Source organism: Carassius gibelio, chromosome A6, assembly GCF_023724105.1.
Source record: "Carassius gibelio isolate Cgi1373 ecotype wild population from Czech Republic chromosome A6, carGib1.2-hapl.c, whole genome shotgun sequence".
In the NCBI taxonomy this organism is placed as follows: domain Eukaryota; kingdom Metazoa; phylum Chordata; class Actinopteri; order Cypriniformes; family Cyprinidae; genus Carassius; species Carassius gibelio.
The window spans coordinates 6341192-6363090 of record NC_068376.1 but is presented as its reverse complement, the minus strand read 5'-3'; the positions used below and the strand labels follow the sequence as shown (position 1 = coordinate 6363090).

Below are 21899 nucleotides of genomic sequence, written 5' to 3'. Positions count from 1 at the left end.
GTTCGATGCGGCTGAGCCGGTGCATAACATATGTCATAACCAAAAGTTATGTGATTGGCTTACGGGTACACCAATGATTTTAAACTTCAGACAAGCACCCCCCAACAACCCACGCGCCCACCCCCCCAGAAAGCAAATGCTGGTCAATTATGCCATTCCAGACTGTCTATGAGGCAAAGCGAAGTAGCAGAGTTTGGTATTACCAGGCTAAGGTAACATACAGTCCGTCACTAAAAAAACTATTTGTAGTGTTTTTTTTTTTTTCGTTTTTTTTTTAGAGCATAATTGAGCTAGTAAACGTATTTTGTCTGTATAAAATGGTGACATCTACATCAAACAAATGTGAAACAACTGGACAGAAAAGCCTAAGAAAGATTTATTTAGACTATCCTTCAGAAAACAAAGCAGATTTGACAAATGCAATAGGAAGCCTTGATGAGGCTCTCAGCAAGCAGACATTTAATGCTTTTGTTTATCCGTCCTCTCGTCATCAAACCGAGGCAGAGGCTTGAAATACCACAATTTGGGAGATGTGAGAATTACTGCACATCAAATGCAACAGCTTCCTCTCAACCCCTCAAAGATCCAAGAATAGAGATTGGCACACGCAGAAGACACAGAGTGGATCGTTATATGTACTTCCTCAAAGTGAACAAGATCCCCAGTGAGCTTATAAGCTGGAAAAAATAGGTTACTCCATAGCCCTGAGAAATCTCCCATCAGACACCTCTTTCTTGGAGCAGATCACATGATTGGCCACATCTATCACAATGACTGTGTTTGTGGGCACAGAAATAGCAGTTTGACTTAATACAATTCAGACTCTTCGGAAAGGGACCGGAAGACACACATGCTCAAATACGCACTTGAAAATGAACAGATACACCTACACAAGTACAAAACGAAGTCACAGGACTGACGCTCTCAATAGAGAACGGCCTTTACTCTGCACTGACTACTGAAATACAGCTTGCAGAGCAGCAATACATTTCTGCCAAACCATAGATGCCCAGAGTCCCATGATGTGGTAATTAATTAATCTACTCTGAAAAGATAATTTAAAGTCATTGTTGTGTAAAGCATCAAACAGAGTTTACAAAAAGTAGGTTCAACAAGAAAAATTGTTTGATCAAATTTATTACATATACTCTTTTGGACCATGTGAGTAAATGATGACAGAATTGTCATTTTTGGTAGGGTGAACTATAATTTTATTAATTTTATAATTATAACTATGAAAATACCGCACTTTTTTTTCATAGTTTGGCTGGTCCTGCGACTTATAGTCAGGTGCGACTTATTTATCAAAATTAATTTGACATGAACTGAGAGAAATGAACCAAGAGAAAACATTACCATCTACAGCCGCGAGAGGGCGCTCTATGCTGCTCATTGCTCCTGAAGTCTATCACTGAGCAGCATAGAGCACCCTCTCGCGGCTGTAGATGGTAATGTTTTCTCTTGATTCTTGGTTCTAAATAAATGCGACTTATAGTCCAGTGCGACTTATATATGTTTTTTTTCCTTATTATGACGTATTTTTGGACTTATGCGACTTATACTCAGGTGTGACTTATAGTCTGAAAAATACGGTATTCAATTATTTCTTTAATGAAATTATACTTTAAATAAGAAACTAAAACTGCCAGTAGGTGGTGGTGAATGTCTTAATGATTAAGTCATCAAGTCATTTATTCACTAATTTGATTAGTTCAAATGGTTTATTCAGTCAGGAGTGAAGTAAAAGGTTCTTTATGAATGGTTCATTGAGATACAACCATGTTCTGAGGCTCCAGCCTGCGAGGAAAGAGATAAGCTATGTACAGACTTAATTTACTGTAGAGTCTTCATCCAGCGAGACAACAACAGATGCAGCATGTCCTGAGTCTCCAGCCTAGACAGACAAAGCGGATCGATCAAGTTCTGAGTCTCTAGCCCAGAGAGGAAGAAGAAACACAGACATCTGCAACAAGATTAAGGTCCAGAGAGCAAACCTTCACTCCAAGGTACCTTTGCTTGCGTGTTCTAGGCTAAAGACCTTCTGCACCTACGCTAGGGCCACATGTGCTTGTTCCAGGTTTTAGGACCCTTTGGAGCTCCAGCAGATCCGCATTCTCAAGCGCTTCGTGGTCAAGGCTGTCGAAATGGATTCCTGGGGCTGGATTCACGAAACATTCTTAAGAAGAAATTTCTTCTTGACTGCCGTTTTCTTCTTATTTTTAAACTTTAGAAAAAAGTTACGAATATTTTGTATTCCCAAAAAAATTCATCTTAAGAATATTCTTATCTTTTTCTTTAAGAATGTTCTCAAGACAAAACCTAAGAAGAATTCAAATTCTTTAAAAAAGAATCTTAAAAATCATCATAAAAAGAACTTAAGTTTAGGACAGCCCCAGTCTTAAATTCCAAACAATATTAATTATTTAATGAATTTATTGGGTTATTTCAAATGAATTGTTATATTTAGGCATTTCAAACAACAGCTACATATAATAGATAGGAGGACTAGGGATGTGCACGAGTTTTTGGAGTGACAGCGATGACTGTTGATGTAAACTATGATAAGCCTGTGTGTGACGCTGCTTTTTGCTGACTTCAAAACTCATTAGCAACTCTAAAACGAGTCAGATAGGGAGATTTAATTGAACACCGTTAATTTAAGCTTAAAAATAGATACCAGTATTTGTCAGTAGGCTATTCAGCGCATATGAATACGCAGGACGCATTTGCAGTAGAAGCGAGGACTCACATACTGGAAGCGTTCACTCAGATGAGAGCGCAAAAACACGGCACAAAAATGAATGAAACATATCGCTGTAGCTTGAGACAGGCTAAGTAGGCTAACTGTTCAAAAAAACAGGCCGCATTAAAAACGTGAAGCTGAGCACCAGTCAAAGTCGCATGAAAATATGTCTATGGTGTGTGATGATTGTGATTATTAGGGTAATCTACCGGAAGCGCAAAAAGAATAGTGTGAGTTTAGGAGTGCGTCATGTATTTATTCAGATAACGGCTATTTTCTTCTTAAGAAAAAAATTAAGATGTTCTTAAGAATATATTTGAGATCTTCTCAAGACTTTTTCAAGAATTTCTACTTAAGAACATTCCTACGAACTTAGTGGAATTTATCTTAATCATAATTTATTTCTTAAGAAGATTTTCGTGAATCCGGCCCCTGGTCCTTTCCCCACTCCATTGCTGCCATCAAAACCAGTGGATAAAGTCACCGCTACCGGACTGCTCAATCAATCACAGAGAATGTAAATATCACTTATCCAGACCTCTTCCAGAGACCTTGGAATTGTTAGATATTACCAGTATATGACTTTTCTAATTTACATTAGATATTATATAGCTGATCACAGTTTATAGCAAATCTTTAATGTATTTGTTTGATGCGTAATACGGTTCTTCACCTTATTTCTTTCAGAGAAGCAATAGTTTATCTTTCCAGATAATGTAACTCTGATATTGCAACACCCAACATAATCTTTTGCACTTTATGCATCTTATGCATTTCATTCTCATTTCATTTATGGTATTAATTTAGTAGCTGTTGATTACTCTTGTCTATCTTTTGTTAATACAATTTATTTTATTACACTTGTGTCAAAATTCCAAATATAATAGCACTGCTTGCTTTGAAAATATTAGGCTTAGTTCCTCAAGAGAGGAAATTTATTTTAAATGATCAGAGACTCTTCTCAGGAGGCTTCAGAGAAATGTCAAAATCATCAGAAAGCAAATGGCTAGGAAATTAATAATAAATTATCCATCTGTAAGCCATAGCAACAAAGAGTGTGGTAGTTTGGGTTCCTCGATTTCCCTCTTTAGGGTTATTACAGTTCCCGTTCAGTCTGTCATGTTCAACGTTACGTCAGTGACTGACGAATTGGGATTCTCACTAGAGAGATGAATCACCTTTGAGTGTTAAAGGAACACTCCACCGTTTTTTGAAATAGGGCTTATTCACATTATTTCCTACATTTAGATGGGTGGGCAAATGCATTTTTGTGTCAGTGCATGTATTGTTTTAGTTTGACTGGGTCGGCGTTAGCTTAGCTTAGCACAATTAATGGAATCCTTTGTTGCCAGCTAGCATGGCCTGAGTAAAAGTGATCAAAAAATTAAAAAAGCCCCACCTAATTACTTATTGTGGCCTGCGTATTCACAACGAGTACAAATAGCGATCCAGATTAACACTAGGCGATTTCCTAGGCAGATATTGACTTGGGACTATATTATGGGGAAACACAGGCGAAGCACTGCTACTTAGGCGAAGCACTGCTACTTCGGCGAAGAGATATCATGTCTCCTCTTCATCAAACGAGGAGGAGTCCCCCTCCCCATTCTCCTTTTTAGTTCCTCCTGCCAGAGGAGGAATACTTCAGCTCATGGCCAGGGTGATCTGTGGATTACAGTTCCCCACAGAGTGAGTCTCCATGGGCCCCTCACTCCTCCAGCTCATCGGACGTGATACCAGCTGGAGGGACCGGCTCTATGTTTTTACAGCCCCTACTTCACTGTACCCAACAAAAGTGGTGGGTTATGACCAATACTGGACCTGCACATTCTAATCCGTGCCCTTCACTAGCTCCCGTTCAGGATGTTAATGCAGAAACATACCTTTCAGTGCATTCGTCCACAAGATTTGTTTGCAGCGATCGACCTGAAGGATGCTTACTTTCATGTCTCGATCCTCTGCAGCACAGGCCATTTTTTCAGTTTACGTTCAAGGGGCATGCATATCAGTACAAGGTCCCCCCCATGGGCTGTCCCTGTCACCTCGAGTCTTCACCTAGGTCATGGAGGAAGCCCTCATCCCATTGAGAGAAAGAGGCATTCATGTTCTCAATTACCTCGATGACTGGCTCATATTGGCCCAGTCTCGATTCGAGCTCAGTTATGCGAACACAGGGATGTGGTACTCAGCCACCTCAGTCAGTTTTGGCTTTGGGTCAACTGGGAAAAGAGCAAACTCTCCCCTGTGTAGAGGATATATTTTCTCGGTATGAAGTTGGACTCCGTCAACCTGACAGTGCGTCTCTTGATAGACAACGTTCAGTCAGTGCTGAACTGTCTGGAGTCATTTGAGGGCAGGAGAACAGTTCCACTGAAACAATTTCAGAGGCTCTTGGGGCATATGGCATCCACTGCCACTGTCACGCCACTAGGATTGCTTCATATGAGACCGCTTCAGCGTTGGCTTCACAATCGAGTCCTGAGATGGGCATGGCACAGTGGCACGTACCAGGTGTTAGCTACCCTGTTATGCTACCAAACCTTCAACCCGTGGTCAGACCTTGCCTTCCTTTGGGTGGAGGTTCCCCTAGTGCAAGTGTCCAGTCATGTTGTATCAACAGATGGCTCTGCCACGGGCTGGGGTGCCATGTGCAATGGGTGTGTAGCATCGTCTGCAGTGGCATGTCAATTGCCTTGAGTTGCTGGCAGTATAGCTTGCTCTTCGCCACTTCAAGCTGCTGCTGCAGGACAAGCACGTACTGGTCCGTACGTACAGCACACTGTGACCCTTGTGTACATCAAACACCAAGGTGGTCTACGCTCCCGTCACGTCGCAACTTGCCAGTCATCTCCTCCTTTGGAGGCAGCAAAAAACTGAATGTGGGACTGCACGCATTCTCCTTATATATGGGGCGATGCAAATTTCTCACGCAAACATTCATTGGCCTGTTTTGTTAACACTCGAAGGTGATTCATGTCTCTAGCGAGATCCCAATAGCAGTTGTTTGTTAAAATTCACACAAGGAAATGATTGGCCGTTTCCAGTTTACTGATGTTACGCATGGCATTCCAAACTGTTTCATCATTAAAGACTCACAGTGTCATAATATTTAGATAAATTAATAATATATAGTTAAAAGCTCTGATGAGCATGTGTCGTCTAAATTTTTACAGTTCCAGACTGCAACATATCAAAATATTCCTTGTTGGATGTCAAAGAGGTCATTAAATGCAGTTTCAGAGATTTCTATGTTCTATTATATTTTTCAAGGTTAGTCTAGAAAGGTCCAATATTTGTAAACAAACAAACAAACAAAAACAAAAACAACAACGTAGAAGTGACAGTGCCATTACCTTTTGCAGAAAATATAGAAAATGCTAACTTCATTGCACAGTATCCATTCCCTCCTTTAGAGCATATTATGTTTTTTGATACACTAGATCACCAGTGCTGTGATAGAGCCATATATCTTTGAGCCCCAATCAGATCAAAAGTCTGAAGAAATTAAAATAATGCAATCAAATGATTGCAGCAGTCTGTCATCTTGTTAATTGCTATTGCTTGCTTAATTGCTTAATTCTACCATTTAAAAGTACTGTTACTAATTGTTATGTTACAAAAGCAGCTACAAGTATGAGGGTGTGTACTGATTTTATTAGCATCACTTAAATAATGATACACTTGGTGTCTTAATAGCATTAAATGCTGGTTTGACGTTTATTAAAAGCACACTGTAAGGTTAAAAATAAATGTAATTACTGAGTCATCGGTAGTTTAATATCTTTCAATAATTTTTTTTTGAAAAACTGGCAGCATGTTTAGAATAATTCCATGTTATGTGAAGAACAAGCAAAAACTTTATCTTTCAGTCACTCATGCATGACATAAAATCTAGCTATGCATTTCTAATTTTTGGATTTTTAGGAAGACAATGCAAAGTTTGAACCTCTTACATGTGTAAATAAGAACATTTTGATTCTGGACCTTAAAATATCCAAGGAGAAACATTGATCAAGCGTAATTATAGTGATTATATAAATTATTTTTAAATATTAAATTAAAAATATATAAATAATATTTATTATAATATAATATGTAATGATTTCAGTTAATCTATATAAAATCAAGATTTCTTTGCATTTTGTTATTGCTCTGCTCCCTGTATCACAATTTTAATCCTTCTCTCACCAACACTGCTAAATATTAGTTGTTAGGTTATTCTTAATATTAGGTATTAGTATTCATCACAACTCTCAGTGGAGGGCTTATGTGTCTTTGTTAGTTCTTAATCCAATTTTTTTTCCTTTCTTTTTGAAATTTTGCATAGAGACTCATGAATATTCTTTTAATTAAACCACAAACACACTCCAATTTTCATAATGATATTTATTTCCAAAGGAAAGTCTTTGTATGGACCCAGCATGCCCAAAGATCTAACAGTGAAAAGCCACTTAAAATCAACTAACCAAGACTCCAACTTCTAGACTAACTTCTGACTTATATGTATTATTTTATCTCAATCTCTTCCAGCCACTCAATAAATATACTCAATATTTTATGAACCGCAATGAAAAATGTTTTTCATCCATAATAGAATATAAACCATGACATTACTCCCTGATTCGAGACATTAATACTAAACTAAGTGACAAATCTGTCTCTCTCCTCCTCTTCCCTCACACACTTGCTGTTACTCAAACAGATGAGCCTCTCATTTATGAGTTCAACAAAAAAAAAAAAAATGCTTTTGTCTATGATTGACAGTAATATTATTTTCTCTGGGTCTGCGTCCTGCAAGCTCTAATCTACTTTTTCTAATGGAATTGATTTATTCAGATGTGTATCAAGCTGAGCCATCTTTGAACACTTCAGTATTGCTTTATGCTCCTTCCCCTCCATCTGCACTTCTGTTGTATTTCTCTGTTTTGTTCATAGGCAAACTCAGCAGCAGTCATGATCTCAGCATAAATGCGTAGCCTATTCTTACACATTCCATTGTAAGTTTTTATTTTTATTTTTTTTATTGTATCTCCATTTTCTGCCTGATCTGCTTTTATTCAGGAACATCAGACAACTGGCTTTGCATTCAGCTTTGACACGTTCGCTTGAAATCAGCTATAGCCTTTTAAAATCTTCCTTATCATTGTCTAGGATTGCATTATATGTTTTGCCCCCTGTAAAAATAGCAGAGCTTTGATCATAAATCAAAAAATGTAAACATCATCTTACTACATATTATAAGGAGATCTAGTATGGAACTGCTATATATTTTTAGGAGAGTAGAGTGACAACGATATTGATATGCATTTTATGTTATTATTTTGCTATACTTTTATAAAGATCTCAAGGATTTACATTACAAGCTATCAGAATTATATATTTTTGGCTAAATGAATATCAGCTCCATATTCTCCTATATCGTATAAGCCATAAAAGCCTGATATATCAAATATATTTTTATCTAAAAGTTCAATAAACTATTATTATTTCATATGTCAGACCTTACAGGGATAAAATGGTTACATGCAACGACATTGTGACATATGTTGCAGTAGCTAAATAAATAAATATAGTACAACCTGTTATACACATTTGATGCAATTTTAGAATTGAACTACCTACTAATCAGGTTGTCCTTGTGAAGCATCCATTCTTTACGTGCTGGTTAGCAGTTGAATATGTTGAAGACACACTCTGATGTCCGATTTGCCTTTTCCTGGATCCATTCCTTGTTTTAATCATTCATATTTTGTCCTGAAGAGAGAAAGGATAGGGAATAGAAGGATAAAGACAAGGTCTACAGGCATGATGAAGTCAAGATTTATAGTCATAAAAGAGCAATATGAAACTCAATAGTCACAGTAGGGTCGAGTTGACAGATGAGAACACAGACACACAGAATCAGGTTAGGTATACCTTAAGGGAGTCATCGGATCGGTTTGTCTTTTATTGCTGCCCTGAATGCAAGCAGAGCTGGGACAAACCACAGATGCACTCTTGTGGTTTTGAGGTGCATGGCCTGTCTGTACAACTGCAATACAATTTAAACACTATCAGAAGGGTAAAGAGCATTCTAAATCTTTACAGCAAGGGTGCATTCAACATATTCAACTGTCTCTGGAAAACTGGCTGTGATTTATGATGATTTCAAATTGTATTTATGATGTTTTCTTTTAGAAGTAATGTAATGAAAATTTCAAATGATGTTTTATACTTGTAGGGTCATGTAATACATTTTCATGTGCCCATTATATTAGATAAAACTTTAAACTCCCTCTTTTAAATATTGTATTCTTATTAGTTAATTGTGTAAATCGCAGTAATGAACAAATGAAATGAGCCCCTTTCTTGATGATGGCACAAGTTCAGATTTGGTTGACCAGTAGGCGGAAAATGGCATTTCATGACAGCCCACATGTGGAAAACAAATTTTAAAGTCGTTTATCTGTTTATTACCCATTAACCAATATATATATATATATATATATATATATTAGTGGTTTAGTGGTGGGCCGTTATCGGCGTGAACGTGCTGCGTTAACGTGAGACTCTTATCGGGTGATAAAAAAAATATCGACGTTAATCTATTCTCAAAGTTGGATTGAGAGCTGGGTCTATACTAGGCGAGCTATGATGACTTTCACCTTGATATTTTAGCGCGGATGTAAGCCTAACCGAATTGCACTGTAGGGGGCGAGAACGAGTCTTCGAGCCTGTGTGTATGCCTACTATGAAATTACCACATCAAACGTGACATGGTAACATGGATGCAGCTGAAGTCGCCGTGTTTGCTTCAGGGAATTTTTTTTTTTTAAGAAGCTTCCTAATGGACTCATACTTATTGTGCTTTCACACAGGACGTGTTTGCAGTCCGCTGCTCGGTACGTGAACGATCGCTGCACTGCTGCAGATGCACCGTTCCTAGAATGCACTGACGGACCACAACCGGGTGAACGCTGGAATCCGTTAACATGGGTGCATAAAAAAAATACGAAACGCATACGGACTGTAGATGGATTATGTGTGAAACAGGCGTAAGGTTGTTTGTACCTTGTGCAATGCGGAATTAGTTTACAGCTGTCTCAAGTGGTTGAGAAAGCACCTTGTGATGCATTTTGGAAACAGGAAATGAGCCCCTGGTCTAAAGCACCACCTCGCTTGAGAAACCCATTCTAAAAGACTTACTTTTAGTCATTATTTTATTTGGGTAGCACATATATTCTGAATGCTTTTGGCAGAATTATAATGAGCCATTTTAATCTAGATTAATCTTAATTAATCACAAGATATATATACAGTACAGACCAAAAGTTTGGACACACCTTCTCATTCAAAGAGTTTTCTTTATTTTCATGACTATGAAAATTGTAGAGTCACACTGAAGGCATCAAGGGCTATTTGACCAAGAAGGAGAGTGATGGGGTGCTGCGCCAGATGACCTGGCCTCCACAGTCACCGGACCTGAACCCAATCGAGATGGTTTAGGGGTGAGCTGGACCACAGACAGAAGACAAAAGGGCCAACAAGTGCTAAGCATCTCTCGGGGAACTCCTTCAAGACTGTTGGAAGACCATTTCAGGTGACTACCTCTTGAAGCTCATCAAGAGAATGCCAAGAGTATGCAAAGCAGGAATCAAAGCAAAGGGTGGCTACTTTGAAGAAACTAGAATATGACATATTTTCAGTTGTTTCACACGTTTTTGTTATGTATGTAATTCCATATATAATTCCATGTGTTAATTTTGATTCCTTCAGTGTGAATCTACAATTTCCATAGTCATGAAAATAAAGAAAACTCTTTGAATGAGAGGGTGTGTCCAAACTTTTGGTCTGTACTGTATATATATATATATATATTTATATATAAAGGTGACCATTTTCTCTTTTCTGCTCATTTCATTGAAATTAAAAATCAAACTATCAAAAAGTACAACAGCCCCAATATCTACCTCTAAATTGCACAAAGTTTTTGTCTCTCCCACCTCTCCTTCTGCGCCAGTGGACATGTACAGTACAGTTAGTAAATGCAGTCAATCCCAATCAGCGTTTGATTGTAAATGCAGCTAAGCATATGTACTGCATAACAGAAGTGACCCTGTAAATATTCCATTTATATTCACCAGATAACACTAATCTTTCCGTTCAGTACTGAATCCAAGCATGCTTCCGAGAAAGCCGTTTTCTTTATGAATGGGTTGCCATTACTTTGATAGCAGCTTTACAAAAGTTTTCAATTAAACACATGGCTCTAAATACGTACTTCAAAGGTCAAGTTCAACCGACCAAACTCATTCCATTAATGAAAGAAAATATCTTTCCAGTTAAATTAAACAGATCTAGAGGAAAGCTCAATTAAAGGAGCTCATCTGAAGAGCACAATAGGAGTGCATAAAGGGTGAGATGAGGACACTGGAGCTCTGTATGCAAAAAGAAAGTGTAAGACAAAGGCCTCTTTAGCCACAATTAGAATACGGCCTTCTTGGAGAATTCGTGTAGGAAATTCTTTTAACAGACTACATTCTCCCATTGACAGTCATATTAGTGCTGTAACAAAGACAGCCTTGGGAGCCCTATTTTCAGTCTGTTAATTGAATTGTGTGGGAATTGTTGTGCTGAAACGATCTTCAAGTAGTTGGCTGGGAGTCTTAGACAGTAACCAACATATGAGTTGACACTGAGGGTTACACAACAAAAGAAAAGGAAAACCACCTTCTCACTCACAACAGGCATCCAATCATACAGAAGTCTGCATGCTTACATTCCCCCATCTGCGCAAACACTGACACACACCATTAGCTCAAACACTCTCCCGTTCTTTGTCTTCACCTCTGAGCTGTCTCAAAGAACCATGGATTTCACTCCTTGCCGAGATCCTCGTACAATCCCTAAAACCCTTCTGCTACTGAGCAGAGCTTCAGTCCGATCCCACCAGCTCGGAAGTGCATTACAGCACAGCTGGATGGAGAGCAGGGAACACTGAGTGCCATGACAGGATGTGCAGTTGACCCGGTCTGAGCTGCGAGCCTGTCGAAACGTCTAAAGGCAAAAGAGACAGGGAATGATGAAGAGGATAAGTCTGAGGCTTAATGCTAATGAAGGATTAAATCCAGCCATTGACTGCAGTTAAAATAATTAGGAAAAAGTCAAAAAGACCATAAAAGTGCAGCAGTAATATAATCTCTGTAATTTTTTTTTTTTTTTTTTTTTTGGAGTAGCAGTGGTCTCTATCATCAACTTAAAGGGTTAGTTCACCCAAAAATGTTAATTATGTCATTAATGACTCATTAATGACCCTCATGTCGTTTTAACCCCCTAAGACCTCTATTCATCTTCGAGAGCTTTCGGTCCCTCCTTTCAAAATGTTTGTACGGTATACTGTCCATGTCCAGAAAGGCAGGGGCGCAACTATCCAGTGTTAGAGGGGTACTCAGCAAAACATCCCCCCCCCCCCCACCCCCACTTCCCTAAATAAATAATTGTGCTGGACATCATGTATGGGCTTGAAATTTATTTAAAAAAGTTTATTTTAAAGTATATCAGACAGTCACTGTTGTCACACCTGGACTCATTTAGTGTGTTTTTGCCCGTGACCCAGTTTCTGTCTTTCCGTGTTTGGTTTGATTAGTTCCCAGGTGTGTCTATTCTATTCCTCACTTGTGACTAACTTTCATCTATCCTCGGCTCCGTGTTCCTTCAGGCAGCGTAAACCGTGACAGAAGACCCGACCTAAAAAAGAAAGTTTAAAACTGCGTGTTTTCCTCTCCGTTTTGTTTTTGTTTTTTCACAGTCCTTTTGTTTCGTAATGTCGATGGATCCCCTCTATAGTCCCGAATTCCTCATCCTCCTGCTGAAGCAGGAAGGACGTTCTCTCGAGGACCATACCAGACAGTTTCTTCTATTAGCTAATGCCACCAGCTACCCGGACGACGCGCTCTGCACCTTCTACAACACCAGCCTGAACTCCAAGTGCAGAGCGTTGTCGTCCGAAGATGGTCCTCGGGAGGATTTCGCCGCATTCGTGGAGTGGACTCTGGCGAGAAGTGGCTCACCTTTCACCGTCTGCCCGATATTGGATCTCGCCAGTCCCACTCCCGACCCAGAGACCAGCCAGCCACCATCACGCCGCGAGGAGCCAGAGCCCACCGCAGCCGCAGAGCCCGAGCCATTCACCGGCAGGGAGCCGGATCTCGAGAGCGCGACTGACCAGGTGTGTGAGCCGGCAACACCGTGCATCGTGGGAGTCCTCGTGGAGATCGAGGGCGTGGAGGAAAGCCCTGCCCACACTCCTGCGACTGAAGGTGAGCTGTATGCAGTCTCTGAAGGTCATATGGAGCAAGTTCTGGATCTGATGGACTGGTCTATGGAGGTAATCCCTAATATTCCTGTTTCTCCGCTGGTTCCGTCCAGCCCTGTATACCCTCTCAGTCTCCCACTCCTACCTCCTCCAGTCATTTCCTCTGCTCCATTTCCGCTGGTTCCATCCAGCCATGAGTTTTCTGTTTCTCCGCTGGTTCCGCCCAGCCCTGAGTTTCCTGTGTCTCCGCTGGTTCCGCCCAGCCCTGAGTTTCCTGTGTCTCCGCTGGTTCCGCCCAGCCCTGAGTTTCCTGTTTCTCCGCTGGTTCCGCCCAGCCCTGAGTTTCCTGTGTCTCCGCTGGTTCCGCCCAGCCCTGAGTTTCCTGTTTCTCCGCTGGTTCCGCCCAGCCCTGAGTTTTCTGTGTCTCCGCTGGTTCCGCCCAGCCCTGAGTTTTCTGTGTCTCCGCTGGTTCCGCCCAGCTCTGAATCTTCTGTGTCTCCGCTGGTTCCGCCCAGCTCTGAATCTTCTGTGTCTCCGCTGGTTCCGCCCAGCTCTGAATCTTCTGTGTCTCCGCTGGTTCCGCCCAGCCCTGAATCTTCTGTCTCTCCGCTGGTTCCGCCCAGCCCTGAATCTTCTGTCTCTCCGCTGGTTCCGCCCAGCTCTGAATCTTCTGTGTCTCCGCTGATTCTGCCCAGCCCTGAATCTTCTGTGTCTCCGCTGGTTCTGCCCAGCCCTGAATCTTCTGTGTCTCCGCTGGTTCCGCCCAGCTCTGAATCTTCTGTATCTCCTGTGTTCCCTCCCGGCCTCCCTCTCCCACCTCCTCCAGGACCTGCTGGTCCCTCTGCTCCACTTTCGCTGGTTCCGTCCAGCCCTGATCCTCCTGTCCTTCCCATCCTTCTCTCTCCTCCTCCTAGACCAGCCAGTTCCTCGTCATCCCTGCTGGTGCCAGTCAGTCCTGCAGCTCACCCTCAGTCCGCGCCATCGGGGCGCGATGGTTCGCCGCTGGACTGCCAGTCTCCAGCTCTGCCTTGGCGCGTTAAGGCCCTGTCTCCGCCTCCAGCCTCAGAGCCCTGGACTCCTCCTCAGTCCTTCGACCCAGCGGCTCCGCCTTGGCTCTTAGCTCCCTCGTCTCCACCGTGGCCTGTCATCCCACCTGCTCCACCGGGCTCCCTCGTCCCTCAGCCTCCACCTTGGTCAGTCGTCGACCATCCGCCGCCTCGGGACTCCACTCCTCTGGTTCCACCTCGTCACTCCATCCCTCCGGCTCTGTCAGGCTCCTCCTTCCCTTCGGTTCCACCTCCATCCTCGGTCACTCCGGCTCCACAGCGGTCTGCCAGGACCCCGCCTCTGCCTTGGTCGCCTGAGCCTTCTGCTCCACCTAGGCCCTCCGGAACCTCGATGTCACACTGGCTCTGCGGCTGTGCTGCTCCATCTTGGGCTCCTCACCCACCGGTGCAGTCTCCGCCTGTCGGCCCCCTGGTGTCGTCGACCCCTCCTTCACCATGGCTCCTCCCGCCGTCGACTCCACCTTGGATCTCCGTCCTGGCTGGTCTCTGGTGGACCATCTGGCTCCTCCTGCTCCTGTCTCCTCCCTGGCTCCTTCCTCCGTGGTCCCTGTCTTCTGGCCCCCTCCTGGGAGTCCGTCCTCCACCGGAACCTCCTCCCAAGTTCCCACCCACGCCTCCCTCGGTTGTTTCTACGGTGCGAGGACGCACCTACCGGGAGGGGGGAGTACTGTCACACCTGGACTCATTTAGTGTGTTTTTGCCCGTGACACAGTTTCTGTCTTTCCGTGTTTGGTTTGATTAGTTCCCAGGTGTGTCTATTCTATTCCTCACTTGTGACTAACTCACTCACTTACGTGTGTATATATTAAAGCCTTATTTCATCTATCCTCGGCTCCGTGTTCCTTCAGGCAGCGTAAACCGTGACAACTGTAAGCCTACCATAATTATATAGTATATATGTACACGCGCGCGCACACACACACACACACACACACACATATATATATATATATATATATATATATATATATATATATTAGGGGTGGCATGGTTAAAATTTTCACAGTTTGGTTTGTTTCACGGTTCAAGAGTCATGGTTTCGGTACAGTTCGTTATGTGCTATGTTTATGGAGAAACTATACTTAAAAAAAATCTATCTAATTATGAACAACAGCAAAAATAAATACAACAGAGTAGAGATACAAATAAAAAAAAAATATATTTTCAGTTTTTATTTTTTTTAGGGAGGTCTAGTATTAGTTTTTAGGTACAGAAATTGAATAAAGTAATCAAATTTAAAACAGCATCGCATATTTGACTGTATAAATTAAAGATTGTTCTTTATTAAAGTTACAAAAGCTTTTTAAATCAAGAGCAGTGAGTGATTTCTTTGTTGTTGCTGTTCAATTAATATAAAGACTGTCACTTCTGTCACTTTAAGAGAATGCACTGATACATTAGGTCTATGTTCAGCCGGCTATGTCTGCTATAGGATACTATACCAAGACAGGACTTTTGACATAATTTTTGTCTGAATTTGTCCATTTAAACACAATACTTCAAAGAGAGCTTATATTATATTGTTTTACGTGCTATTTATAGCAACCAATATTACAGATGCTTTGTCAGATTTAAGTTTTTTTTGTTAACATAAATAACATATTTACAAGCCTCTAAGCATAGACCTCACATTTTAAATCCTACCTGTTGCCTTTCACCATCCACTTATTTAGCTGCTGTTGCATCCCTTGACATGCCATCAACTTTTCCCTTTTTTTTTCTTTCTATTTTTAGCCCTTGATAGCTTTTTTGTTTTATCCTTCTTTTTCGAGTTTCAATGACAACTCACTACATTACTGCTGCTCACTCAGCGCTCTCGAACCCCCCCCCCCCCCCAGCCCCACCCACCCGCGATGACCCTTCTATGTCTAAATTCTGTGATAGATTATTATAAGGGCACCAGCGCCTGTTAGTCCTCTAAAATTTCTATACCTTCTTTATATATAACTTTTACCATATAGCGCATACCAAGTTTTTGCGCCAGTGCAGTAATGTAATAAAAACATCATCAAAGTAGTCCCATGACATCAGAGGGTCAGTTAGAACTTGTTGAAGCATCGAAAATACATTTTGGTCCAAAAATAACAAAAACTACGACTTTATTCAGCATTGTCTTCTCTTCCGGGTCTGTTGTGACCACGTTCACAATACTGCAGTGTAGTGATGCCCGGTTCATGAATGAATCATTTGATTTAACCGGTTCTTCTTTAACCAGTTCACCAAAAGAAACTGAATTGTTTGAAACGGTTTGCGTCTCCAATAAGCATTAATCCAAAAACGACTTAAGCTGTTAACTTTTGGCTGACACTCCCTCTGAGTTAAAATAAACCAATATCCTGGAGTAATTAATTTACTCAAACAGTAAACTGACTGAACTGCTGTGAAGTGAGAACTCAAGATGAACACCGAGCCAAGCCAGATAATGAACAAAAGATTGACTTGTTCTCGAGATATGTACAACAGAATAAAGTGAAAATTACAACAAGAACGAATTCTAATTAAGTAAATGCATGTCCTAATTCTTAAGCTTCACTAGGCATGTTTTGTTTTTGAGCGAATCTCAAACAAGCTTATTAGCACAGAATCAGTTCAGAATCAATCCCCAAAAGAACCAGTTCAGTTCAGACGCACTGTGTCATATTTTTTTACGCACAAATGTTAATGGATTCCAGCGTTCACACTGCACGCGGTTGCGGTCCGTCAGTGCATTCCAGGAGCGGTGCGTCTGCAGCAGTGCAGCAATTGTGTTTGTAACGAATCTATTTTTGCTGTGCTGAATTAAAGTGACAACTCATTGTTCATGGTAAAGATGAACATAGATTGACACTGAAATGCAGTGATTTCACAATAAATGACATTTTTATTAACAAGATTCGGGAGGAGTGCGTCAAATACTTAGCCTAATTGACACAGGTGGACCATAATCAAGTAATCAGTCCCATAGTATAAATATCGCTGACTTACCTTTATCCATTGATGGTTTATCAGCATCTTTCCTCCACCCCATCTCCTCACTCTGAGTTCACTTTATGAATAGACGGGGAAGTGGGGGTACTCTAGGTTCGGGCCATTCCCGAGCTTGGAGCCCTTCCCCAGACAGCACGCCAAATACGCATACCATACCTCAGGTAATTATATGTAAGCCTGAACTAGTGAAATGTATACTAATTACAGCCTACTGTGTTTCACACACAACACATTGGTTTTTGGCTAGGTTTAAAACAAGAAAAAAAGAGCACCTTTAGATAAACGAGAATCAGAAAAACAAAGTTCATTAAGAACCGTGGAATTGCTTGTAAAAAATGCAAAAGGCACGAGAGTCGACTGTTTCTGTCAGTGGTGTTTTAATTTGAAATATTTGCGATATCCTAACAAGAAAAGTAAGCTAGTTGTTGTGTTTTAATGTTTTGCCGCTTGCCTGAGCAGCTTATTATACAAACCTAGAAGTCAAATGCATGAACAATATGTTGTTTATATTTACTGAGTTTAAACCAATGTCTTATTTAATAATAGTTAATAAACTAGTTTTTTAAACATGATTTGAAATATAAAATAATGTACAAATGTAATTTGTTCTTAAGTCATTAGTGGACTAATGCTTATTGGAGATGGGAACCATTTCAAACGATTCAGTTCGATTTGGTGAACTGGTTCAAGAAGAAGAGAAGACAATGCTGAATAAAGTCGTAGTTTTTGTTATTTTTGGACCAAAATGTATTTTTGATGCTTCAACAAATTCTAACTGACCCTCTGATGTCACATGGAATACTTTGATTATGTTTGTATTACCTTTCTGGACATGGACAGTATACCGTACATACTTTTTCAATGGAGGGACAGAAAGCTCTCGGATTCATCTAAAATATCTTAAACTGTGTTCCGAAGATGAACGGAGGTCTTACGGGTGGCCATGGTCTGTGATTGTATGACCATATGTGAATACACACACACACACACACACACACACATATATATATATAAAGGTAAAGATAAAGGTGGGCTTATGGAACAGCAACAATAATGTAATTATACATAGGCAAGATGAAAAGAAAATACTTGCATGCCATTTAAAAAAAAAGTCATACCATGTGCGTAAATCAAACCGTTTTACATTTTGAACCGGTCCAAGCACTAGTTTGAAAGTAAGAGTATTAACCTATGTCAACAGTGTTATTAAAAACAAAACTGAAGGAAAATCTACAGAAAACAAATAATGCAAAATCTGAGCAGTGCTGAAGTAGATCGATGGACACTGAATTTAATTGACTTTGAAGGTTTGACAGAGTCCTGTGTCCTTATCCTGAGAACTAACACCAACTGGGTGTGACAGGAGAGGAGAGTTGTGAACAGTGTGTGCTTTCCTTATTCTGTTCTCAAGCTTATGGGCAGATAATTATAAATTCCATGCTGCTTCACTCAGCACACGCTCGTGAAATGAAACAGAGAAGCACACAAGCTCATGCGTAACAATTAATTTAGATGTTTGACGGGCCACACAGGCGTGTGAGAGGAATAGTACCTATGCATCATTCCCTCAGAGACCTGGAACCGGCTCTGGATTCGTCAAGAAATCATCAAGAATTGGTGCTGTATATGTGAGTGAATGTTGAATGGTGACCTCTGATGCACAAGAAATCAAAATATTGAAGCAAACTAAAACAATTATTACACACCTGAAATAGTAGGGATTCACTTTTTATAAACACCTAGAACACACTATTAACAGAGAACACCTTAGCAAAATAGCAATGCCCTGGCTAGCACCCAGAACACTTTAGCATCTCCAAATGCTGTATTTGTTTGGGCAAGCACACACAAAATATTGTCTTATTATGACACGTTTTAAAATGTGTTTATATTTTATATTATCTTTGTACTAAATTTTTTGAATTACATGGTGTTTTTATACCCAGGACAAGAGCAATTTACTGAGTGTTTCATACAGGTTAAACAAGTTTTGAAGACGTACATTAAATAAGATTATTATATTAAACATAGTTCAAATATAATTTGTATTGAATTGAACAAGCTAAATATCACAAACATGAACAGTTTTTGCAGTAAAGGTGGTAGATTTTCGTCACACGAACAAATAAAAAATAAAAATTCAAAACGCTCCAAATGATAGAGGCAAAAACTTATCAACAGTTTATACTAAAAACTAAACACACACACACACACACACAGAGAGAGAGAGAGAGAGAGAGAGAGAGAGAGAGAGAGATTAAAGCTTACATGAGCAGTCTCTTCATACCATTACGTGTTCCAGAGTGCTTCTCCTGTGATTTGATTCAGATTCAAGAATCACAAAACGAATTGTTCAGACCGCTTTGCGGACCCGTGTGACAGGTAAATAGAAAATTATCGACTCAAATGATTCATTCAAAACATTTGTTCGCAAATTGGGCATGTTATTCAGTCGCAAAAGTAACAAAACATCCTGAGAAATAAGTTAACATAAAAGTCACCAGAAACATTTGTACTCGAGTCAAGTTGAACTGTATTTTCTTTGGTCAAAGCTGATGACTTAAATAAGTAAACATCTTTTGTAGGCCCTTTTCCCCTACAAAAAAGGAAGTCTCACTTACACTCTTGTTTCTGATGCTGTTACACAGCTCGGTACCCGCTACACCCTCTATAGCCAATCCGCGCAGCCGAAGCGTGTGCCCACCTCTCACCTTCATCATCACCATCATCATCCTCATCCTCACAGTCTGAGCCAGACACCAGCCGAACGAGACACTCTCAGGCAGACCTCGTAAAGAAAGAAAGAGAGAGATACTAAAGCCGGCGCTTTCAGACTGTTTTCCATCAGAAAGGATAAATCAACATGATCAACTAGTGGATCCGGGCAGCTTTTTAGGTCCATGCTTGGATTGTTTATATCTTTTCATCTCAGCTTTAGTTCCATCACTGCAGCCGGACACTTCCACTTGTCAAGACAGTCGCACCGCGCCGGTATCAGAGCACATATATACATGGGGATCATCGCAGCATCGCCCGGAAGATGTGTATCACTGCTCCGCGGCTGAGATCTGTGTCGCCTGCGCTCGTGGGATCGGATCCCTCGGTTCATGTCCCCGTGTCATTCCCGGTGAACTGAGATGGCTCTTTGCGCTGTGCTGCGACAGACACGCAGACCGCGGCAGGAGAATCGGACACATGTAATTTTAATTACAACCTATTGCTTTTTTTGTATATTGCCAGTGAAACAACTTTGCGCGTTCCCATCATCGCTGAGTGACTGTCAAACACCCACCGGGTGGAACTGCTCCGGTAAGAGACCTGTACACGCTCCTCTCTCTAACTCTCCCGTGCACATTTGCGCATAGTATTCTAACAAGTGTGTCTGTTTTAATCGAGTTGCATATTATTCATTGAACTGAGGCTTTTAATCAGAGAAACTTAACGCACACTTGTTAGACATTCAGTCCATATAAGTGTCTTGGTCAAGATAAGTCATCCCTTACGAAAATTAACCATGGTTTTATGGAAGAAAAAGTTTAGTAAGTTTGATTACCACAGTATTACTACAAATAGCCTATGGTTAAAGCGCGTCTTTCTGTCGAATTGTCCTCACACATAAACAAACAACGCATCCAGGGTGTATCGATTCACGAACAAATGACTCTTTCAATAAATCGCTCAAAAAGACTCGGCGAAACAATTTCGTTTAGCTTGAGTGAACTCGCCGACTCCTTCAGTGCAGGTACTGAATCAACATTTCAGTTACTCACTGAAGTGCAAGTGATTTTGAAACGAAGCACGGTTTGTGTACTACTGACGACTCATAGTAGGCTATCACTTTACTGCAACATTGTAGTAGCATAGCCTAAAATCATACTTACAGGTAGAAAACTTATGAAACTTGTACTGATCTGTACTCTATCAAGAAAAAAAATATCTTTATGAATGTAACATGGAACGTACATCTTTGTACCTGTTTTTAACCCTTAAACGGTGCACACTGTATTTAATAGTCTAACTTTAGAGTGCATGTTAATACTACCAATATGTATTCTTTATAAGTAGAAACTGTAAGGCACAAAGGGTGCTGCTCTTGCTGCACAATGTTTTGTCTGGATTGGTCATGCTTAGAGGTAGCTTAGATTTTCAGTACACATAGATGTTTTGAGTTAATTATTTGCAAAGATTTCTAACCCCTTTTACCGGTAAGCATCTGTGCATGTGAAATCTGTGAGGGCAATCATCTGGCCCCAAACAAGTACATCTGGTGCTGCTTTACACTGTATCAGTGGAGTAAATGTGGTACTGAAAGGGAGTGCTTGTCAGAAGTACTTTGGGAACAAAGGGCCCCGCTGTGCAATTATGTTTCTCTTTAAATAGCTGTAGGGGGGCAACAGTCTACAAGAAATCTATCTGTTGTACAAACCTTCAGTGGCCTATTTGAGATGATTTGGTGCTTGATCTCCTTCGTAAAACAGTGTACTCTCTATCTAGATGTGTCAGTAAGAAATATAATTAAAGAAAAGGAATTAGAGTACAGCAGACCTGTAAATTCGCTGTTGACATGTTCTACTCTCCCTCACTCGCATTCTGTGTGTGTCAGGCTGGGCTCCGTCGTATCGATTCCTTCCCATCGCGTAACCCCACCACAGTGCTGTCACACGTGTTGAAAGCAGAGCTTGATAAAATAAGCTGTCAGACAGACAAGGTGCCACACGGCTGGCTTGACTATATTCCAATACAGATCTATCAGAGTCTATTACACTACAGATATTTTTGTTGTAAGCTTCTTTTCTCTTTGGCAGACTTACACAGTCATGCAGAATAG

The 21899-nt window shown here is 40.7% G+C and overlaps 1 protein-coding gene and 1 long non-coding RNA gene across 2 annotated transcripts in view; one reads left to right on the top strand and one right to left on the bottom strand.

The window, feature by feature from the left end:
• LOC128016147 (uncharacterized) overlaps positions 1-8768 on the bottom strand; it is a 41185-nt gene extending 32417 nt beyond the window's left edge. Inside the window, exons 1-2 of the long non-coding RNA XR_008184079.1 lie at positions 8660-8768; positions 8366-8497 (exon numbers count right to left, since the gene is read on the bottom strand). This is a non-coding gene — a long non-coding RNA (uncharacterized LOC128016147). The remainder of the gene's footprint in view (positions 1-8365; positions 8498-8659) is intronic.
• Positions 8769-19378: 10610 nt separating this feature from the next.
• The window catches only part of LOC128016146 (tomoregulin-2-like), a 64999-nt gene continuing 62478 nt past the window's right edge, over positions 19379-21899 (top strand). The window contains exon 1 of the mRNA XM_052600581.1: positions 19379-20380. Within this exon, the coding sequence (XP_052456541.1) occupies positions 20209-20380 (172 nt within the window). The 5' untranslated portion in view covers positions 19379-20208. The remainder of the gene's footprint in view (positions 20381-21899) is intronic.